General features: G+C 41.1%; 3 protein-coding genes across 4 annotated transcripts; 1 reads left to right on the top strand and 2 right to left on the bottom strand.

The window, feature by feature from the left end:
• Nucleotides 1-488: 488 nt before the first annotated feature.
• On the top strand, nucleotides 489-10,869 carry LOC115686623 (serine/threonine-protein kinase STY17-like). Of its 2 annotated transcripts, none has more exons than XM_030611988.2 (16): nucleotides 489-946; nucleotides 1,523-1,637; nucleotides 2,447-2,547; nucleotides 2,664-2,783; nucleotides 3,480-3,534; nucleotides 4,517-4,627; nucleotides 5,506-5,553; nucleotides 7,092-7,267; nucleotides 7,343-7,450; nucleotides 8,128-8,201; nucleotides 8,565-8,740; nucleotides 9,308-9,403; nucleotides 10,000-10,080; nucleotides 10,166-10,219; nucleotides 10,316-10,450; nucleotides 10,521-10,869. In XM_030611988.2, exons 1-16 carry the CDS (start codon nucleotides 744-746, stop codon nucleotides 10,599-10,601), a joined length of 1,734 nt encoding a protein of 577 aa, XP_030467848.1. In that variant the 5' UTR covers nucleotides 489-743; the 3' UTR covers nucleotides 10,602-10,869. The 2 variants fall into 2 exon arrangements, with proteins under 2 accessions (XP_030467848.1, XP_030467840.1); XM_030611980.2 differs by having other exon boundaries at nucleotides 7,089-7,267.
• Nucleotides 10,870-12,427: 1,558 nt separating this feature from the next.
• LOC115687313 (protein IQ-DOMAIN 18) lies at nucleotides 12,428-13,738 on the bottom strand. Its single transcript, XM_030612829.2, has 2 exons — nucleotides 13,017-13,738; nucleotides 12,428-12,895 (listed from the first exon to the last, which is right to left on the bottom strand). The coding sequence occupies exons 1-2, from the start codon at nucleotides 13,278-13,280 to the stop codon at nucleotides 12,725-12,727; spliced, it is 435 nt and encodes a 144-aa protein (XP_030468689.2). The 5' UTR covers nucleotides 13,281-13,738; the 3' UTR covers nucleotides 12,428-12,724.
• Nucleotides 13,739-14,711: 973 nt separating this feature from the next.
• Nucleotides 14,712-16,935, bottom strand: LOC115683677 (thiosulfate sulfurtransferase 16, chloroplastic). The gene is made up of 7 exons (XM_030608247.2): nucleotides 16,744-16,935; nucleotides 16,559-16,639; nucleotides 16,070-16,180; nucleotides 15,849-15,922; nucleotides 15,571-15,641; nucleotides 15,384-15,437; nucleotides 14,712-15,035 (listed from the first exon to the last, which is right to left on the bottom strand). The coding sequence occupies exons 1-7, from the start codon at nucleotides 16,833-16,835 to the stop codon at nucleotides 14,961-14,963; spliced, it is 558 nt and encodes a 185-aa protein (XP_030464107.1). The 5' UTR covers nucleotides 16,836-16,935; the 3' UTR covers nucleotides 14,712-14,960.
• Nucleotides 16,936-20,020: the final 3,085 nt, after the last annotated feature.

The raw sequence follows: 20,020 nt of genomic DNA, 5'->3' as shown, positions 1-20,020 counted from the left end.
AAGGTAAAAAACGAAAATACCCTTTGATCGGTGATGTCAGATCCTTATTTGATACTGATATTGCCACTTCAGGCTCTTATTTAAAATAATATTCATTTCGAGCCCTTATTTGAAAATCGAGATAAAATTCATTTTAAGTTTTTTTTTTTAGAAAATGACTCCACTTCAAATCTCGTTTTTGGAATTTTCTCTTTTATCTTATTAGGGGTGCCGGTGCTTATCCGCCAAAGCCCGAGCTTTTTAGCCTTGGTTCTGGGAAACTTCGACGACCGTCCCGGGCCCCGCCCCACCGGCCCCCCGCCTTGCATACGTCGAAATTTTGCCAATTCAAGAGAGTCAGAACCACGGGGACGGCGGGGCCCGCCGGCTGACGTGTCGATCGCCAATCCTGCTACTCGCACGACGACGCCATAAACCAAAGCGCCTAAAAAAGGTCTCCCTGCACACACTGAGAAACAATCCGCAACACAGCAACGGGCACACCCCCAAAACAGCATCTCCTCCCCTCTCTCTCTCTCTGTCTGTCTTCGATTCCTCCGTACTTTTGATCCGCTCTAGCGAAGGAGGAAGGCAGCGAAGCGAGCTCAACCCAGTCCATCTGAAATCCGCCTTCCCCCCCCTCTCTCTCTCTCTCTCTCGCCGGCGCTCCTCCTCCTCCGCGATCGTCCGTCGCCTCGCCCGTCTCGATCGTCGGCGGGGGGAGGGGCGGGGGGGGCTCGAGCTCCTCGCGGTTTCGTGTTCGGATGGCCGTGGAAGACGACGTCGAGAGCTGCGGGAGCAGGCCGGCGGACCCGTCGGCGCCGGCGCAGCCCCGGGACCAGCGGCAGAAGCTCGAGGCCTACAACGAGGTGCTCCGCCGCCTCCTGGCCTCGGAGGATTGCGAGGAGGCGCACGTCCCCGGGTTCGACGACCAGCTCTTCCTCCACTTCAATCGCCTGCCCGCGCGGTACCGATCGCCTCGAATCCTGCGCCATTTTTCGCCTCGCTTTGTCGGGTGTTTTTTTTTTATTTTTATTGGGTTGTTCCGTGATCGTGTGTCGATTCTGTTGGTTCCGTGCGTGCTGAGTGGGGAGTGGGTGTGATCGGGGGCTGTCGGGTTGGGTTTTGCCTTGATGGTTTGACCGCCGACAGTAGGACACCGATCGAAAGTCAAACGTGCAGAGGAAGAAAGTCGTACTGATCGGGGTTGACCATTTCCGCTTCTCTGATTCTTGACCTTCGTGTTCACCAGCGGGAACAGTTGTAAGGGATTAAAAGCAAGCGGGTTACCAAGTACAGATGGAATATTTTTTGTTTCTTTGCGTTTTTTCTTAAATTCTCCCTGTAATTAGACAGATTCAGGGGGCCTACACTTGTTTCGTGACATATTGCGTTTGATGGGTTCGTCCTGTTTGCTTGTAGCTGCTTCTTTCAATTGAGTCCCCGGACTCAAGTTCCATACTTGGACATGATCTCTCTCTCTCTCTCTCTCTCTGCGTGCGAACACACTGTTTTGTGTAACGATCTTTCTGCTACTTGGCAGATATGCACTGGATGTGAATGTGGAGAGAGCAGAAGATGTGCTCATGCATAAGAGACTACTCAAATTGGCTGAAGATCCTGTTAATCGGCCTGTGTTTGATATTCGACCTGTCCAAGTAAATGCTGACTTGATCTTAATACTACTCTTTTTCTCTAGCACTCTGCTAATTTCCATTGGGTTTGGTATCGGTAGTCTTAGTGTCCCAACACACACTGGGTAATTGTAGATAGATACTTGTCTTCCCCAGAGAAAGCATTGATTTGAAACTAAACCTTGAGGAAAGGAAACACGTTTGGCTCTCGGGTAATCCCTAGGTTGATCAGAATGCTGCTCTATCCATGGCTATGATGGACTTTTCACTGCTTGCCTATTTTGTAAATACACCGTGAGGACTGGAGATAAACCTTATGTAAATCAAGTAGATATACAGAATGGCTAGATTGTTGCGGATCGTATTATTTGGTCTTCTCGTGTGTATATTCAGGAAACTGAGATTTGATTCATAAATATTCCAAATTCTGATTATGCAAATGCTGGCTGAATGCTTTGGAGCTACTCTCAAGTAAACAAAGGGGAAAGCACTAATTCGATAACTCCATGTTCCAGGGAAACAAAATGCAATGTCAGTAATTTTACTGACTTGTTATGTCGTCAGCAAATTTTTCCATGAGTTTCAATTTTGAAGAAATCGTCTTCACTTAATTTGACTCAACTGGGTTTTCTATACCTTTATAATGCATTCATGATGTCAACGAGCATTTGTGTTTTATGTTTGTATTTCCCTGTATATGGCACTATTAATGACTTTAGATGTTCCTAGAGTAAGCTATAAAACATTTGAGATGACGAGCCAATATATGATAATACACTCCAAAAGAGTCTGCATTTATAGATCTTTCTTGAGCAATTTCTCCTGCGATGTAGGTTTATCCCTCTGTTAATGGGAACCACAACGAATATGTTGATTCAGATTCTCCCATGGCTGATGATGCTCAAAGTAGTCTAAATCATTCTGGTAGAGTGGGGTATGTTTGGCCACATTATGTGTGGGCTTCTTCATCGTATGCTGTGAATTTTCACCTCTAAACTGTCTGATCAGATATCTCTTTTAACTCTTTCTTCTCTGTGTTCTCCTGTTTAGAATTCATCTACCACCTACATTTGGTTCATCGAGTAATCTCGAAGGACTCAATTTGCAAGCAAATAGATACAACGTTGAGGATGGAGACAGTGTAGTGAAGTCAGATGCTCAAGTTTCTCGGTAACCTGGACAACACTTTCCATTATTGGTTTATTTGTCTTTCTTACTTTTTGAATTTTTTCTATTACCAAATAAAACTCTACTTCTAAAAGAAATGGAACGTTTTCCTTATGAATGTTTCTCATATAAGGAATTAGATTTAATTACTTAAAGGGTTCTTGGAATACCCTCCTTCACACGATGTGTCAACTGTCAATTCCCTGCTTATCTTGGCTGATTGCTATTGAAATACATAGCTGTGAGATATACCTTTCTGTGTTTAATTGTCAATGATCTGATTTGACGCGTATTGCCAATTCTACCATTACATCTGATGCTGCATTTATTACTCTGTTATGAGCTCAATTTGAGTGTCCTAGATCTAGCATACTAGAAAGCACACATTAATTGTGCCAGAAAATCAACTATATTTGTGATGTCCACATGAGTTGGCTTGTCTATGTATGCTTGGTTGTTCCTTAATGTTGCTTACATGAGAGCATTGACCTACCCTTCCGCTACTCTGCTATCATGGTTGCTCTCTATGCGTAATTTACTACTCCAGGTCATACAACAGGTGTTCTATGGTCAAGTTGCATTTTTTGTTGTGTTGGATTGAGATAATGTCAATATCGTCATTGCCATGTAGCTTGTTCAATAATCAGTTAGGTGAGCAATTCTCATCTCGCTTATTTCATGTGAACGCTTGTCTTGCAGGCCTATGCATGAAATTACCTTCTCAGCTCTGGACAAGCGAAAGCTATTAAGTGAGGTAATTGATCAATGATTCTACCTTTGTGGTGCTGCGTATATTTGTTCTTTTTTGTTGATCAACATATATTTTATTAGTGCAAGAAGTACAACCGAGGGTCTGCTCCACTCCAGAATTGCTATTTGTCGGAACTAAAGTTAAGCAGTTGAACTCGAAATAACTAACAAGAAAATGAAACTGGAAAAAGCACAGTGTATATGATATGAGTACATGATCCAGTAGCATTATTGTCTTTCTATTACTTTTATGCCGCTATACTCATTAGAATGATATCAAGACTCGGAAAGTGCTTAGTGTGGTGATAACTAACCACTGCTGATTGGGATATACATTTTTATCTGCATGGGGAAATGATTTTTTTGGCTGATAATAATGTTAGTGTGAAATGATAACATATTTCCTATGAAGAGTCTTTATGTCTAGCTACATGTTCCCGCAATATCCCCTTTCGTAGCCTATATGTACAATGGAAATCGAGTTAATATTCTCATTGTTAGAAAGATGATCTTGATCTGAACAAATGGGAGCTTATCACCATGGACAAAGTGATAATTGATTGTGTTGACAGAAAAGACTTTACCTTTTAGTGTGTTTCCTTCGAGCTGCAAATTGTATGAATTACATGCTTAGGTATACATGGAAGACTCACGGAAACAATCTTCTTGCAGCTGATTGGCCTTTCTGGTTTCCAGTATCCTTCTGTAGTTCTGAGTTTTATTTGGGTCTCTTTGCCATGTACACTTGCTTCTCTGCTTCATAAGAAACAAGCAATATGTTTTAATGACATATTCTGTTTTGTTTGTCATAGTATGGAAACTTGGAGAAAGGTTAGCTAACAGGTAAACTTAGAAAGAAAATTAAATAGTTGCCTGTACGTGGTTCCATGTGTACATCATGAAGGTGACTGACGTAGTGTGTGTGTGTATATATGTATGTATGTATGTATGTATGTATCTAAATGATTAGTTTTAATTGGATCCAGCTCACTGCCTTGCTTGCTGAGATTGGACTTAACATCCAAGAAGCTCACGCCTTTTCTACTGTTGATGGGTTCTCTCTCGATGTCTTTGTAGTTGATGGTTGGCACTCTGAGGTATATATTTATCATTAGTGGCAATTATATTTAGCAATTGAACTTCAAGTTTTAGTTTGATATATGCTGGATCTCAAAATGTTGCAAGAAGTTACTTGAAAGTGTTCTTTCATGACTAGCACAGACTGCATACTACATCTTATCAACATGTAATTAATATCCATTGGCACCGAAGTCACAATTTTTTTGGCATCTATTGGAATTATAGTCAGTCTCCATTCTTCTACTGTTGTACAGTTGTCTCATAGAAGATGTCTTTGTTGCATTTGATGGAGTGGTCTGTAGCTTGCCTGCTTAATCATCTTAGAGCTGACCCAATTATGGTCTTAACTGTCAGTTGCGTTATTTCTTTTCACTTCCGTTACTATTTTTTTTTAGTAGTCTTCTATTATCTTTGTCAATTAGGCCGAGGATTTAATTGTTTTTTCCTCCCCACATGGGCCGGATAGCTTGTTCTGTAGAATAATGTGCTTTTCTTTCTGGATGCCAATATTAGTCGGTCTTTCTGAGTAGAATTTTTATTGGTGTATCCTTTGCATCTTTCACTGTCCGGTTATATTAAATCAATAACTTACATCATATTTCCGGGTCAGCAAATTTCCTGTCTTTATTTAGTAGGTTTTTATCCTTTTCATGACTGAAAAAACCTGTTTATTGTTTTATTGCACTTTTCGCCATCTGGTGTATATTAAATCAAGAAATAACATCCTATTTCTGGGTGAGCAAATTTCCTGTCTTTATTTTTAATAGGTTTTTTTAATCCTTGTCATTATTGAAGAAACCTGTTTAACGTTTTGCTTTCGAAAGATCACAGCCAAACTTATATCATTTTGTTTCACATATATATGTTATTGTCACTTATTTTTGGGAATTTTCAGGAAGAGGAACTTAGGAAAGAAGTGGAGAAAGGAATTCTAAAATTGAAGGTAAATGTTTTTCTCTTGACTAGAGCATCTTCTATCTTCTTGGGACGTATAGAGGTGGTTTTATGTGTTGTGCAGTTCATGTGATTTAATTACTGCGAGTTGTCCATCCCTATAGGTTCAAACAGTAAGCACTTGGTGAGAACTGTGGGAGCTACTAAATTAATCATACTTTATGCCTAGAAGCTTTTTATTGTTATTTTAATTTTGGGATAAGTGCTTGAAATCCTAAACTTGTCACGAAATTGCAATTGAGTCCTAAAACTAACAAAAAGTCCAATCAAGTCCTAAAATTTGTCAAATTGGTGCAATCAAGTCCTTCCGTTAACTACGTCCAACTTGGCTAACGGAAAATGCTAACGTGACTTTTTTTTATATTTTCTTTCCCCTACGTGGCAATGACATGGCTAAAATGTGAAACCTAAGGCTAAAATAACGTTGATTTGGTTCAAATCTGTTTTTTAATACAAATTTTATTTCAATTAAATTAAAAAATAAACTAAATTTAAACAAAAAAGAGAGGTGAGGAATCAGGAGGCGAGGGATCAAATTTGGACCAAAACGACGTCGTTCTAACCACGTCACGTCATTGACATGTAGAATAGAGAAAATAATAAAAAAAATCATGTCAGCATTTCCGTTAGCCAAGCCAGATGGGGTTATTAGAAGGACTCGATTGCACCAATTTGACAAGTTTTAGGACTCGATTGCACTTTTTATAAGTTTTAGGACTCAATTGCACTTTCGTGACAACTTTTAGGACTTCTAGTGTACTTAATCCTTTTTTTTTATTTTAAAGTTGGTAGTGATTCCACTATTTCTATTTAGCATCAGAGCAAGATGTCCTCCACTTGAATCTCTTAGGCCCCTCATTTCCCTCTCTACTTATAATAAGTTTCCAAACTTTTCTCGCTGGCTTAATCTTGGCCTATAAGTGAGGAGGATTGTCAGAGCATTTAAATATCACATCTACATCTAACAAGTTATGCTTTTAAATAAGTTGATAGTGGTTGTGCAGTTTGTAAAAGAACCAAGCGTATAGACTATAGAGAAGGTTCTAGAAAGCCTTTCTTAAAATGAAGAGGAGAAAAGGGCAATTCTAATGGGCTTGAGCTTGCAATGATAATATGGAGCCTGAATGCTGATATCGACGTTCACAAGATTTTAACAAACCTCAAATCTTATTAATATTATTGCAATGTAATTGCTGCTGATTAGATCCAGGCTTTAGCTACTTCCTGAAACTGTCACACATACACCAACTTATGGGCTCCCCTTTTTTGAGAGGAGACTGAAGTTTGCAAGTTCATATTATGCGTTGTTGCTTGGAATTAAACTGAAGAGGCCAACTCTTCAGTCTTAGCAGATTGTCCCTTTCTGGTCATTAGTCCATGACCTATTCCAATCTCCGTCTCCACTTCTTCTGTTTGAGTTGAAAATTACAATGCTTTTTGTGCGGTGCTGATTGGCTCGTACTTCATTATCTCTTTAATCATTATCAAGTCGATTAATCTGAATAAACCATTCAACCTCCTCAGCAGGAGCAGGTTTGGCCAAAACCTCATTCTATACCAGCCCCAGGCGAGCACAACCAAAATGGCACTGAATGTCTTCCAGAATGTGTTGAAATTCCCACAGATGGATCTGATGTATGGGAAATAGATCTGAGGCAGCTAGATACTGGAGTTAAAGTGGCATCTGGATCATTTGGTGATTTGTAAGTTTTTTCCCCCGGGAGGCTTGTTTTACATATGCTTGGGATGCAGTACTTCATGTCGTTTCACTTCTTCAGGTATAGAGGTACATATTGCGGTCAGGAAGTGGCTATCAAGATCCTAAAGCCTGGACGTGCCAACGCTGCCATACTGAGAGACTTTGCTCAGGAAATTTATATAATGAGGTTTGTTTTGATATATTTCTTGTTAAACTAGTATTGTCTTTTGATGTTGAATCAACATACTTCTGAAGTCAGCCGGCTGCTTGAAATGGAGCATTTTGAGTTGACTTCATCAACATGTCGCCTGGCTCTGAGGAATAGCATACCTCGTATGTTACTTCCCGGAGAAATATTTGTAATTCACCTGCTTGTTAATGATTCACAAAACCTTTCCTCAAACAGCAAGTAGACAATATTAACTCCTTGGTGCTACGAGGAAAGCTAGAAATCTGGAAGTCATCTCTCAGTTGCATGCTTTGAAAAATATATTAATCTCACTAGTACTGTCAAACTAACGAGGAAAAAGGTTGTTGAGAGGTCCTTATTTTAATTTTACACTTTCTTACAGAAATTATAATGCCTATACTCAAACTTTAAAATGATCCACCCTAAGATTATGCTTGATTTAGTACAAACTCCAGCAGCTTTCTGTTACCTGTCCTTACCCAGGAATCTTGTGTGAATTTGCTAAACAATTCTGCATTATAAAGGTCGCCTCTGTAGCTTTCTTTTTAAGTATGCATGAATGCTTCCATTTTTTTGGAAATTGTCCCTTTATTTGAAACTACCATTATTATATTCTGACTACCCCAAGCCAACATATTCCTGAAATTCATGTTTGGTGTTTTAATGTTTTCCAGGAAAATCCGACACAAGAATGTTGTGCAATTTATAGGTGCATGTACCCACCCACCAAACCTATGCATTGTGACGGGTTAGTCTTCTGAGTGTTTTCTAAGTGTGTAGATGTGATGTTTTCAATATTAGGATAGAATTTTGATCCGTATCAGACTCTAGGTATATGTGATGTTGCATGATAGGATAAAATTGTCACGGAGACTATTTCTGGATTCAAAGAAGATACTATTGAGGATGTTTTCCTGGTTTATAAGGTTATTTAATGTTCTTGTAAATATCCATAAACTGAAAGGTGCTTCTGTGATGGACATTTATCTTTCTTTTTGGAAGTTTGTTGCAATTTGGGTACTGGAAGATGGAGTTTTAATCCTTTTAATTTAGCTGACAGTTTTGTTGTTTTTTTTTCTTTCAAATTTTTGGTTTTGCATTGCTGTATCAGAATTCATGTCCAAAGGAAGCATATACGACGTTCTACATAAACAAAGAGGTGCGGTTAAGCTTCCTTCTCTACTAAAAGTGGCTATTGATGTCTCCAAGGGGATGAACTATTTGCACCAGAACAATATAATTCACCGGGATTTGAAGACTGCCAATCTTCTGATGGATGAAAATGAGGTAATTATCTGCTTAGAAATTTACACTCCAGTGCTTATCGTGAGTGATCAATCAGAAGAGAGAAACAAGTGTTTGACGCTTTTGAAGAACTAAATTAAGAATTTCCTTCTCTGATGCATAATGTTTATCATTCATTATAAGTATTGAATCAGCATGGAGAAGCTGTTACATTTTCATCATGATATTAGTTTTCCCGTTGCTGTAGGTTCATGGAAATATGAAAGAAAGAAAAGAAAAAGTTGTAATGCTGGTTCAAGTGTTGATCCTTTCAACAATAGACAGGAATAGATATAGCAAATTTCAGATGAAACCATGCTAAATAAGTGGCTGTCGAATGTAAGAGAAGGTGGAGCAAGTACTACTGTCTGGGTAGCTTATCAGGTTCAGGAGAACAAGGAAACAGAGCACTTCTTTTGGGTTAAGATAATATTGCACAAAGTTCATGTTTGGCTAAGCATTAGTAGTCTTGGATCATGATGATATAACTATATTGTGATGATCTACTTCCCAAAGAGAGATGAGAGATTAAAACTTGCTGCTCTAAGGACTCTCTCCTATTTCTGACAGGTGGTTAAAGTGGCAGATTTTGGGGTTGCCAGGGTGCAGGCTGAAACTGGAGTAATGACGGCTGAAACAGGAACATACCGTTGGATGGCCCCAGAGGTGCGTCTCTGTCTGAAGATCAATGCCAATATTATTATCTGTAAGGCTGTGCTGATCAGGGATAATATAATGTTATATGTACCTGCTGTGATCTTCTGCATCGCCTAATCTGACCATCTTGGTGTATCGTGGATGCAAGCAAATAAGAGTGTTTGTTGTTTCTGAACATCTAGCCTTTTTGCTACAGATGCTGTAGCTGCTCTATCTTATTGAAGCCCTCCAAAGTACCAATTGTTGCATTCAGTTTCCTATGCTGCTCAACTTACTCTTATAATCTATTCGAGTTGGTTGTCGTGGAGCTTCTAGTTGATTGTGGGCTTATACATGCTTACCATATTGGGGGGTTTTCCATTTCGTTTTTGGGGGATTCTGGGGTTCAGTTTTTTCTTCAGCTACTGTCTGTCATGAAATATTGTTCCACAAATCCATAGATTATAGTTACCATGGATGGGGCATGCTAAAGATATCTTCTGAGTCCTTTTTTTATCAGTTGGACCAGCTACAATTCATCGCAATTTTTCTATTGGTTAAGTACTACTCGTTTTTCCACGATTGCTGTAAATGGTCTTTACTTATGTTGGCTTTGCTAAACGTAGGTAATTGAACACAGACAGTATGACAACAAAGCAGATATTTTTAGCTTTGGCATAGTATTGTGGGAGCTTCTGACTGGAGAAGTAAGTCCCTCTTCTTCTTCATGTTGTCTTCCTGCGGTATAATAAATGCCATCAAAGTGATTTATTTATGCAACTGAAATGCCAGCTTCCTTACGCCAACTTAACCCCTCTGCAAGCAGCTATTGGAGTAGTACAGAAGGTTGGAATCATCACTTTTGGTTTTTTATGCTTCATATTTCAGCTGTTCAGTTGATTTTTAGAAATGACAATTTGTCTTGCATGGACATATTTCTAGGGTCTCCGTCCTTCCATTCCGAAAGGCACTAACCCATTGCTTGTGGAACTACTTCAAAGATGCTGGGAGCGAGACCCCAAGAGAAGGCCCAACTTCTCGGACATCTTGGAGATCCTTCAGCAGATAGCAAAGGAGGTAACCTATTGCTTGTAAGTAATTCTTCGTTCCTAGCAAATAAATTAATGATATGCATCATTTGATTCAGGTTGAAGAGGAAGGGGAAGATAAGCACAAGGACAAATCATCGGGTGGATTCTTTTCGGCATTCAAAAGGAGCCATCACTGAGGTTGAAAGGAAGGAGTCTGTACATATTCTACCATCTAATCGTATAGCGCGATGCTGGTGACATCAGGGTATTTGCATTCTGTACAGAATTTGCCTGGGTGATTAACCGAAGTTGTGTCGATTGTTGCCTCTTCTTTTGGAGCTTAAGTTATTGCTATTTTCTTTTTTACCCCCAAAAAAAGGAAGGAAATGGAAAATAGCTCCTTTTGTCCTCAAAACTTATCTTGTCTTGTATTTTAGCCCTAGAATTAGAATTTATTCCGACGCATTTTGGTCCTCCAGGCTTATTTTAGGCGAATGTTGGGCATGTTTCTTGCTTGTGATACACATACAAGGTGTATAGTCAAAGAAAATCTTAGGAAAATTCCTTGCCACTTTTTTAGTCGAGGAATTTCGCTAACGCGGCCCATATTTGTCTAAAATGGGGGCTTGAGGACTAATTTAAATCGATCGAATACTTCAGGGACTGTCGAGCAAACGAAGACCTCCATTCAACGTTTAGAATGTGGAACTTCAAACTCTAGTAGCTAAAGTGCAAAACTCTGTAAGTTTAGGGACAGTGTTTATGTTTCCCTTCTAGAAGGTACAAAATATCCATTTGCTTATGTTTTTCTCATTCTGCCGTTTGTATTCTTCTCCTGATTCCTCCGCGGTCGTTTTGTAAATTTCCTGATGTATGATTATTGATGAACGACGTTGTTCTGATTATAAAATGTTGTTAGCTTCTTTAACTCAATCTGAATCTTATTATCGGTTGCTTTTTGGCGTTATGGTGTTTGAGATTTCCCGTTTATTTTGTATTAAGCGTGTAATCTCTCAGTTATTAAGCATTTGAAGTGATTTTTTCGTGTTGATGGGAAAGTCACAACTCATGAGCGATTTTCAAATGTCATTCCGGGCAAACTTTTGTTACCGATAGGTTTTCTTTTCTTTAGAAGTCGAAGTCCTTCTCCCCCGTTGATCATACGAGCCCGGTGATGGTACTCATGTGATTAATTGCTGAGATGATATTAGCCCGCATGGTCGACAGACCGTGCAATATTTTTCCAAGGTTGACCTTTGGGCCTGCCATCTCAAAATTGTGCCGGTATGGCTATCCCAACTTCGCTGCTACCGCCGCCACAAGGTTCGCCGCCAATGTAAACAAGAATCAACGTCATTTACATACCAAGCATCTTGACACGTCTTTTTTCTAATTGTTTTTCATTTTAACGTAAATAAATCTTCCGATGGTCTAATTTCTATTTCCTCCTAACGATCGGCGGTGGCGGCATGATTAGGTCGGCCGCTAGGTTGCTATGAGCGAAGTCACTCAAACCATATGCGGTTGTACCGCTCAAGCTTGACTGATCTGCTGTCATCTATTTATTCCTACTTCTAGTTCGCCTAGTTAGTACTTGACACGAGTCACGTGCAAAACAAAGGTGAGCTAGTGTTCTTTTTTGGGTCTTTCAAGTCTATACGTCTAGGAGTATGAAGAGTATTATGCACTCAACAAAACTTTGTCCAGTTTAAACATGATATGCAAGGCGTGATCAAGCTCAATCTCTATCTAGCTAGCTCGAGTTGAGTATTCGCGTGTAAAGTTACTAACTGATCTAAAGCTATTAGCCGAAGTGGCGTCGACTCGACTCCGCTGTCATACTATCCTACTGGCATATCTAGGCCAAATCTGCGGATTCGAGAAGACTTTAGCACATGCTGACGAACAATCTTTAGTCTCCTGTTAAGAAGCGATCCATCCTGGGGATAATGTTGGTCAGGAATCAGAATTACTGAAAATGAGCATCAGCACGATCAAACAACTATTCAGAAAGAAGAGTCTCTTCTGTGAACAAGCTATCCGTTCTTGGGAACAAAATGTTGATCAGGAATCAGAATCACTGAACATGAACATCAACATGATCAAATGACTATTTCAGAAAAAAAAAAAAGTTGCTCGGCGTCGTGCCTTTCAAAACGAATGCGTAAATAGACGTCAGGATTTCGGTTAGGATCAGGGCGGCCGGCTAAACACTAGTGTCGAAACCTCTGCGTTATTCACAATGTCAGACAGCATCTTTTGGAGCATGATCCTTTGTTACAGCAATTGTCCCATGTCCTGAGTAGATTTCGCATATTGTTCATTCATCAGTATAGACTCCGAGAAGCTGCCGCGTACGAACCCGGACCTGCAACCGCACGAGCGCGTGCATGCACCGCATCGCTATTTGCGCCTGGTTCCTCACGTACGTGCCCCGAGCCAATGCTTGCAGCTTCACGAGGCTCCTCAGCGCTCTCAATGCCCGTCTCGCCTATGTTCCATAACCGGTTGATTTCCAAGTCAACACCATCACATAGCAATAGGTAAGAATAAAGCTGAGGAAGAATAGTTCAAATCGAAGAAGAAGCAGACATAATTAGAGTCAAACATACAAGATGGCCCCTGAAATAAGATTGGATCTTGATGGCCGCGAGCTCTTCTTCCGTGAAACGTCGCAGCAACGGCATCAACATTGATGAAATGTGTTCATCTAGTAGGACGGCTTGTTGGTCCAGCAAGTCGTCGCTGACTCGATCCGCTATTAATGCTTCTTCTAAAGGACCGTGGTTGCTATCGCTACGGATGAGGATGTTCCTACGAGACGATCCGCGGAACTTCTTGCGGATTAGCTTGAGCCACTTCCGCGATAATCCCATCTCTCTCTATCTCTCCCTCTCTCTCTGTGTTACAACCTCGGACCTCTGTTCATGTTCTTCAAGTACAAATACCGGAAGAGAGAAGAAACACAGCAGTGACAAAGGAGGAGGTTGGTGTTAGAGGGGGCATGATAGATGTGCGCACCATGTTTTGCTTTAGTGGGAAGTCTGAAAGGAGTTGGTTCAGTCAGTAGCTGCCAAACAGCAACTCTCTCCCCAACCCCGAGAACGTGGCCGGATGATTTCCTATGCCATGTGTTATGTGAGTTTGAAGCAATTGCACATCAAGAAAAGGGTGTTCGAAATCTTTATTTTTTATTCGGGGTCCCAGATTCCAAAGTTTCCTTTATTGCTTTCCTCACGATCTTGGTGTTTTTTTTGGATTAATACCACGAAAAATTCCAAACTGGTACACCTGTGATAAATTTACTCAAAACTAATTTTTTGACAAAAAAAAATCCCAAACTGATACACCTGTGGCAATTTTACCCCAAACTAATTTTTTAACCACAAAAAACCCTAAACTGGTACATTTATGACAAATTTACCCTTCGTTAGTTTCAATTAAATTAGATTAATGCAAAAAAAAAAAATCACAAAGTGGTACTCCTGTGATAAATGGAGGGTAAAATCCAAAACTGGTAAATCCGTCAATTACCACATGTCATTTAACAAACCAATTTAACAGTAAAGTTTAACGGAAACTAACGTAGGGTAAAATTGTCACAGGTGTACCAGTTTAGGGTTTTTGGTTGTTAAAAAATTAGTTTTGGGTAAAATTATCACAGATGTACCAATTTGGGGTTTTTCATGGTATTAACCCTTTTTTTTTTACCTATGATTGTCGAAAGAGTACAGTAAACTGCACTTCTTTGTTAAATTTGGAAGAATTCATGAAGGGTCACATAAATGAACTGACATCCAAAAAAGGGTTACAACTCGAGATTCTTTTGCGTGTTTCCGGTTAAAATCATATGAGCTCGCCCAGAATTCTAGCATGTAATGTTTGTAATCTTATTAAATTGAGATGTTACTGAAACCTTTTAGTAAATTTGATTCCTAAGAAGGACATCCAGCAGGAGGATACTTCTTTTTCTAGTGTAATTTGGGAAAATGGATGTGAGATCTCTCTTAAGCTCAAAATTGTGATAGCAAGTGTATTTGTGTTAAAAAGATTACTTGCACCAACCAGCCTAATGCCTCATGCCATGTCAAACTCTGGCTTAATTATCTGAAATCTACCTGCTCATACAGAGAGAGAGAGAGAGAGAGAGAGAGAGAGAGAGAGAGAGAGAGAGAGAGAGAGAGAGAGAGAGAGAGAGAGATATGATGTCAACCTGTGAACTCTGTGAAGACAAGCACACCAACTATTCTGTAGAGTTCTTGTAATGAAGACCCTGTGAAGGACTCTGTTGAAGACAGCACCAACTATTCATGTAGAGTCTCTTGTAATCCAAGAGTTATTCCTGTACAATGGGAACTCAAGTTACATTGTTCATTGCCCATGCTTATATGAGTGTGCTTCAGACATTGGAATGATCAATATCTCTAGCACATTGATGATGTGCGTGCCATCTTCTGCCATCGATGAGATCTAAGCTGATGCAGAGCCTACTCTGCTTCTTCAATGGCGAAATCCAATCGCCCTCACGCCTCATCTTTAAGTAGATGCAAGCGCATTCACAGGTTTGTGGGGAGTCCATTTTGTGTCCAAGTGGCATAGCCACCGGCTATGTCTGTCACAGCGCTAAAACCCTGCAAAACACAAAGGAGTTCAGGGTAAACTCAGAATATTTCACGCAATGCGTGTACCAGAACACACTCCAAAATCGAAAGCACGATCTCTAGAGTGAGTGGGTGTCGATCTGTGTTCCCAATTTTCACCCCAAATATGCATTTTGCTCAGCAGCTAATTAGAATCAACTTATTTGTTTGCAGTTATCATTCAATTCATTGAAGTATCCATTGATTGATCCGGCTAATGCTAGGAATTGCCAACATTGAACTCTAGTTCTTCCTTCAATCTAGTCATGGCAATAGCAGAATCCGTTTAAACATCACTCCAAGCGTACTCAAACATTTTGAGGGACACGTTTTGCTTACTGCAGCTAGTAGATCTTTTGCGGCCATCATTGATCGTTTCCCACTCTGGCATCCCTGTAAAAATTTACACATTGAATCTCTCAAACAGGGTCCAGAAAATAAAATAGCATAGCTCAAAAGAAACAAGAATCGCAATCCCAGGAGTCATCAGGAATAACTTAAATTACAATCAAGTCCAGTGACATACGATGATAATTTCATCATCCTTTCTAAAATTTGTCAAGACTTCCTTGATGAAGCTCGCGTTCTTTGTCATCCCTACGGGATTAAGCAGAAAACATGATAAACAGAGATAGAAATCCTCAAATACAGGAATATGAAGATCCATGGTCAGTAGTAATCCTACAAAAACTACCGAAAAAAATCAAGTACTCCGCGTGATCAACTAGTACTAGCAGGTCACCGAAACTGTCTCAAACACGAATGAAACAAATCGGTTTCTTGGAAGCAAATAAAATTGGAAACCTGATCCGACTCTGTACATGTAAGGGATGTTAATAGCTCCAGATGCATGACCGGCACTGAATTCTTCAGGAGTCCTGCAGTACACAATTCCAACCCCGGAATAAACTAAAAACCTTGTATGACTAACATATTTTTATCAAACAGTACAAAATTTTTGTAGGTTTCTTTGGTGATTTAAAGCTTAATATATGACTAAAGAAGATTTTGTCATACGCACACACCTGACATCTAAATAACGGTGTCCGGCTAGAAGGAGCTCGTGCGCTACCCGCACCGGCACCGAAGCCGGAATTCCAGCTGCGTCCAAGTCACTTCGCAAGGTTGCCTTGGGACTAAATCAATGAAATTCGACAAGATGATTAACAGTATAACCAATTCACTTGTGCACGCATGATCAATCAATCTTAATCTAAAAGGCTCACTCTTAACAGATGCGAAATCACACATTAACCAAATAAATAGATACAAGATAAACAGCCATTGTAATAATTTGCATAGCCGAGGGTTCACGCGCGTGCGGACCGATAGAATGACGGAAAACCCGAGAACCCAAAACTATCACGCCAGGCACAAGAATGAATAAACATCACGCAGAAAATCTCAAGCTACGAATAGAATCAGCTCAAGAGAGCAGGATTAAAACAGTATATACTTCAAATACCATAAAGAGTTTTAATATCAAAATCGATTCTATTCTCGTGGTGGCTTACCAAGCGGTGTTTGAACTCCTGGGATTGAAGCCATCCATCCGACTCTGCCGACTCGTGATCGAAACCGGCACTGCAGGACATCTGCAAGCAAAGCAGAAACACCAAAACTAGAACAGCATGAGCATATATATCCGGACATGAAGAGAGGCTTGTAAGGGAATTGATCAGACGACAAAACGAAGGACCTTTGGGCGAGATATTCCCGGAAAATCAACGGAGAGAACGAGGTGGTGGCGGTGAAACAAGAAGGAGAAGGAGCAAATGGGGTCGCTTTCATCTTGATGTTTCTTGGACTACGTTTCCAACTTTATCGTCCCTTTGGGGTCTTGTGCGAGTTGCGTTCGGCGAGGTGTGTAGTGAAGGTGGATATGTATTTATGGTGTCTCTGTGCTGTGAGAGAGAGTTCTGTGGATAGACACGGTGACATGGTGGCATGGGCAGAGAAAATTTCTTGCAGCAACCTCGTGTCAAAGACAGAGCGGGATAATTACCGTAAAAGCCATAAACTTATTTCATTTGTGCCAATTTATTTCTGAACCTTTTAATTATACTAATTAAGTCCTAAATTTTTTGATAATTTATCAATTTAGTTCGGAAATTATTGACGTAAACGTCGACTGTCTTACATGACACGATTGACTCTTATGTGGATAATTTTCTAAACAAATTTTGAATTTTTTATTTTATTCTTTCTTTTCTTTTTTTCTTTCTTTTTCCTTCTTCCTCTACCAGTTGCTGAGCCTCGGTGACTGGCCTTAGGTGAGGGCCAACCTCACTGGCTTCGAGCGAGGCTCGAGCTCACTAGATCTTAATGAGGTCGAGCTCACCCGGGACCAGCGAAGCTCCTCCTTGTCAGATCCCGAAAAGCTCAAACCTCGCTAGTCTTGGGCGAAGGTCGACCTCGCCGGCCTAGGGTGAGCTTGAGCCTTGGTAGCCTCGGGTGAGCTCAACCTCGACTGGATCTGGCGAAGTTGAGCCTCACCTGAGGCTGGCAAGTCTTCTGGCCAGGTCGAGCTCGAGCTTGAGCCTCGCCGGCCTTGGGCGAGGCTCCCGGCAAGGTCGAGCTTGCAGATCCCGACGAGTTTGAGCCTCGCCCGAAGCCGGCGAGGTTCAACCTCACTTGAGGGCGGTCGCCGGCCATCACCAAGGCCCGGCAACCGGTGGAGTAAGGAGGAAAAATAAAAAAAAAGAAAAAGAAAAGAAAAAAGAAAAAAATTATTAACATTTTCTGAAAATTTTTAAAAAATTTTGGCAAATCGTCAAAAAGTTTAGAACTCAGTTTGCGCAATTAAAAGGCGTACGACTAAATTGACACAAATGCAATAACTTTTTTAGTAATTTTGCCAAGACAGAGCCATGTGAAGATATTCCCTCTCCTATGAGCTAAGGGTTGAGGTACTCGAGCCCATCTCATCTCGATCCAAATGAAGAAGAGCTCAAGCTTAACAAGCTCAGATATCTTTCTTGAATTTCTGATATGTGGACATATTGTGCAGTAAGACTAGCAATCGAATATTTTCATGGCTAAAAAGAAAAGAAGTTCCATCTGGCCTGATTAGCTCGCGAGCCCATCGCACCGAGTACTCATGAGCTCGGGCTCGACTCAACAAGATATTCGTGTGACTCGAGTTCGAGCTCGATTCAAATCAGGCGGGGTCGATTGCGAGTCATTATCGAGCCAAATATAAATTATTTTAGCGTGGTTAATAAAAAAAATGATTGACCCCCGGTTAGAATGAAATCGGATGATAACGAAGTGCCTTTTCTAAGCCACCCACGTGGATTGCTCCAACTCGGGCAGTGGATAAGATTCGACAGTGAAAGTCGCCACGGCCACGGCCACGGCTGTCCTGAGTCAGACACTCTCAGAAGTCTTTGGCTTATCACGTTTCCTGTGGATATGAAACCGGACGTGTGTTCTGCATAATCGTATCGATTGCTGTCGATCGTGATCTGTAACGCTAAACCCTTTGGCATAATCTGATCCCTGATCAGAGGTTTGCCAGTCTCGTTTTGCATGGGACCGGCGAGGATTAGTCGCTAAAATATCTATGATCATCTTGAGAGAGGGACTGTGAATTTACTTGTGTGTGTGTCCACGAGGACGATGCTTTAGTAATCGTTGTGTGCAGCAGCTCATCCGATCCCGGGATTCGGCCGGGTTCGTTCCCCGGTGACGGGCTGGAGAGGGGGTGTTTCTTTTTGCCAGCCAAAATAACAATGCTCGGATAAGTTAACTGTTTCGGAACGAGGAGAGAACGCGATAGCATCGCCTATGTTGATCTCATGCGCTGGCCCGGGCCAACTGGCTGAAGTTCATTGGTGCTGCGAAACTCGGGTCCCCGGTGAGCAGAGTGACGGCGGCTTTCTGGGCCGCGTACTGGGTCGGGTGGAACATGTCCCAGAACAAGTATTAGCTGCGATTCGGGCACAATCATCGAATAGATGGACAAGTATTAGCTGCGATTCCCAGAACAAGTATTAGCTGCGATTCCAAGCGAGTATATCATGCCCTGGAGCTGTGAGCTCAGATTTTGTCATAAAGCCGAGATCATCAAATAGAAGGACTGAGCATAATCATTCAGCTCCTCAAACAGCCCGACCCGCTTGCCGTCAAGTTCTGGAGCCACGCGAACGGGCAGTACCCGGTCGGGGGGACGACTCACGATCCCGAATTTCCGAGCTCCCAAGTCGTACAAAGCCTGGCATTCCCATTCCGTGACAATGCAAAGTCGTCAGAGAAAGATCAAAACCACGTTTACATATGCAATCGAACAAAATTAAATGACTAGCTCCTGCTTAGTAACTCTCTAAATGATTCTCAACATTTTTTCTTTCCGGGCAACTCAGAGTCATTCTTTATGCAAATGACGCGAAATTTAAGTTTCAAGATCCACAGGAAGGTCGGTCTAGGCTTTTCTCAGACGAGGAGAAATCGGCCCGATGCCAACAGTAACGGTATCGAGTCGACATCTACCGTCAGTTGGGCTCTGTAGTTAGACTGAATGGCGGTCATCAGCTCTGGATGGGACAAGGTGGTCTCGCTGTAACGGTAGTGATCGAAGATGTCACTGCTTCCGACGCTGATGAAGGAGAGCGATTTGGCAAAGAACTCAGCACTCGTATTTTGACCCAGTAGATGTGAGATGATGCCCTGAACCACCGTAAATTGTTGCACTTGTTGTGCCATCGTTATGACGTTACCCTGTACGTTAGGAAGATTCATAGTTTAATCCTCTGACTACTCGTACTGGGATTTATCTAAGTACAAGAAAGCTCCCTGTTAATGCTTGACTCAGTCTCGGCTCGCTCGAGTATGATGATTGAGTAACATGAATCTGTGATTTAGCGACTCGAGCTCGGCTTTAATCGATCGAAACTAATATTTTGAATTGCGGAACACACATTACGCGCAGCTTCGAGTACGTGGACCTCTTTATTCAGTCCAGCTCCGGTTATAAA

This window comes from Syzygium oleosum, unplaced genomic scaffold, assembly GCF_021117445.2.
Source record: "Syzygium oleosum isolate NSW1041296 unplaced genomic scaffold, Sole_v2.1 Sole_v2.08, whole genome shotgun sequence".
Taxonomy (NCBI): domain Eukaryota; kingdom Viridiplantae; phylum Streptophyta; class Magnoliopsida; order Myrtales; family Myrtaceae; genus Syzygium; species Syzygium oleosum.
This window is presented reverse-complemented; position numbering and strand designations above follow the sequence as displayed.

What these genes read in the sequence shown, in the direction of transcription:
- LOC115686623 (XM_030611980.2), top strand. Translation starts at nt 744, where the DNA reads ATGGCCGTGGAAGACGACGTCGAGAGCTGCGGGAGCAGGCCGGCGGAC. An exon ending in TTCAATCGCCTGCCCGCGCG is followed by an intron (nt 947 to 1,522) that starts GTACCGATCGCC and finishes GCTACTTGGCAG; the next exon opens with ATATGCACTGGATGTGAATG. An exon ending in CTATTGGAGTAGTACAGAAG is followed by an intron (nt 10,220 to 10,315) that starts GTTGGAATCATC and finishes ACATATTTCTAG; the next exon opens with GGTCTCCGTCCTTCCATTCC.
- LOC115687313 (XM_030612829.2), bottom strand. Translation starts at nt 13,280, where the DNA reads ATGGGATTATCGCGGAAGTGGCTCAAGCTAATCCGCAAGAAGTTCCGC. An exon ending in CTTATTTCAGGGGCCATCTT is followed by an intron (nt 12,896 to 13,016) that starts GTATGTTTGACT and finishes TATGGAACATAG; the next exon opens with GCGAGACGGGCATTGAGAGC.
- LOC115683677 (XM_030608247.2), bottom strand. Translation starts at nt 16,835, where the DNA reads ATGAAAGCGACCCCATTTGCTCCTTCTCCTTCTTGTTTCACCGCCACC. An exon ending in CGGGAATATCTCGCCCAAAG is followed by an intron (nt 16,640 to 16,743) that starts GTCCTTCGTTTT and finishes CTTTGCTTGCAG; the next exon opens with ATGTCCTGCAGTGCCGGTTT. An exon ending in AGGATGATGAAATTATCATC is followed by an intron (nt 15,438 to 15,570) that starts GTATGTCACTGG and finishes AAATTTTTACAG; the next exon opens with GGATGCCAGAGTGGGAAACG.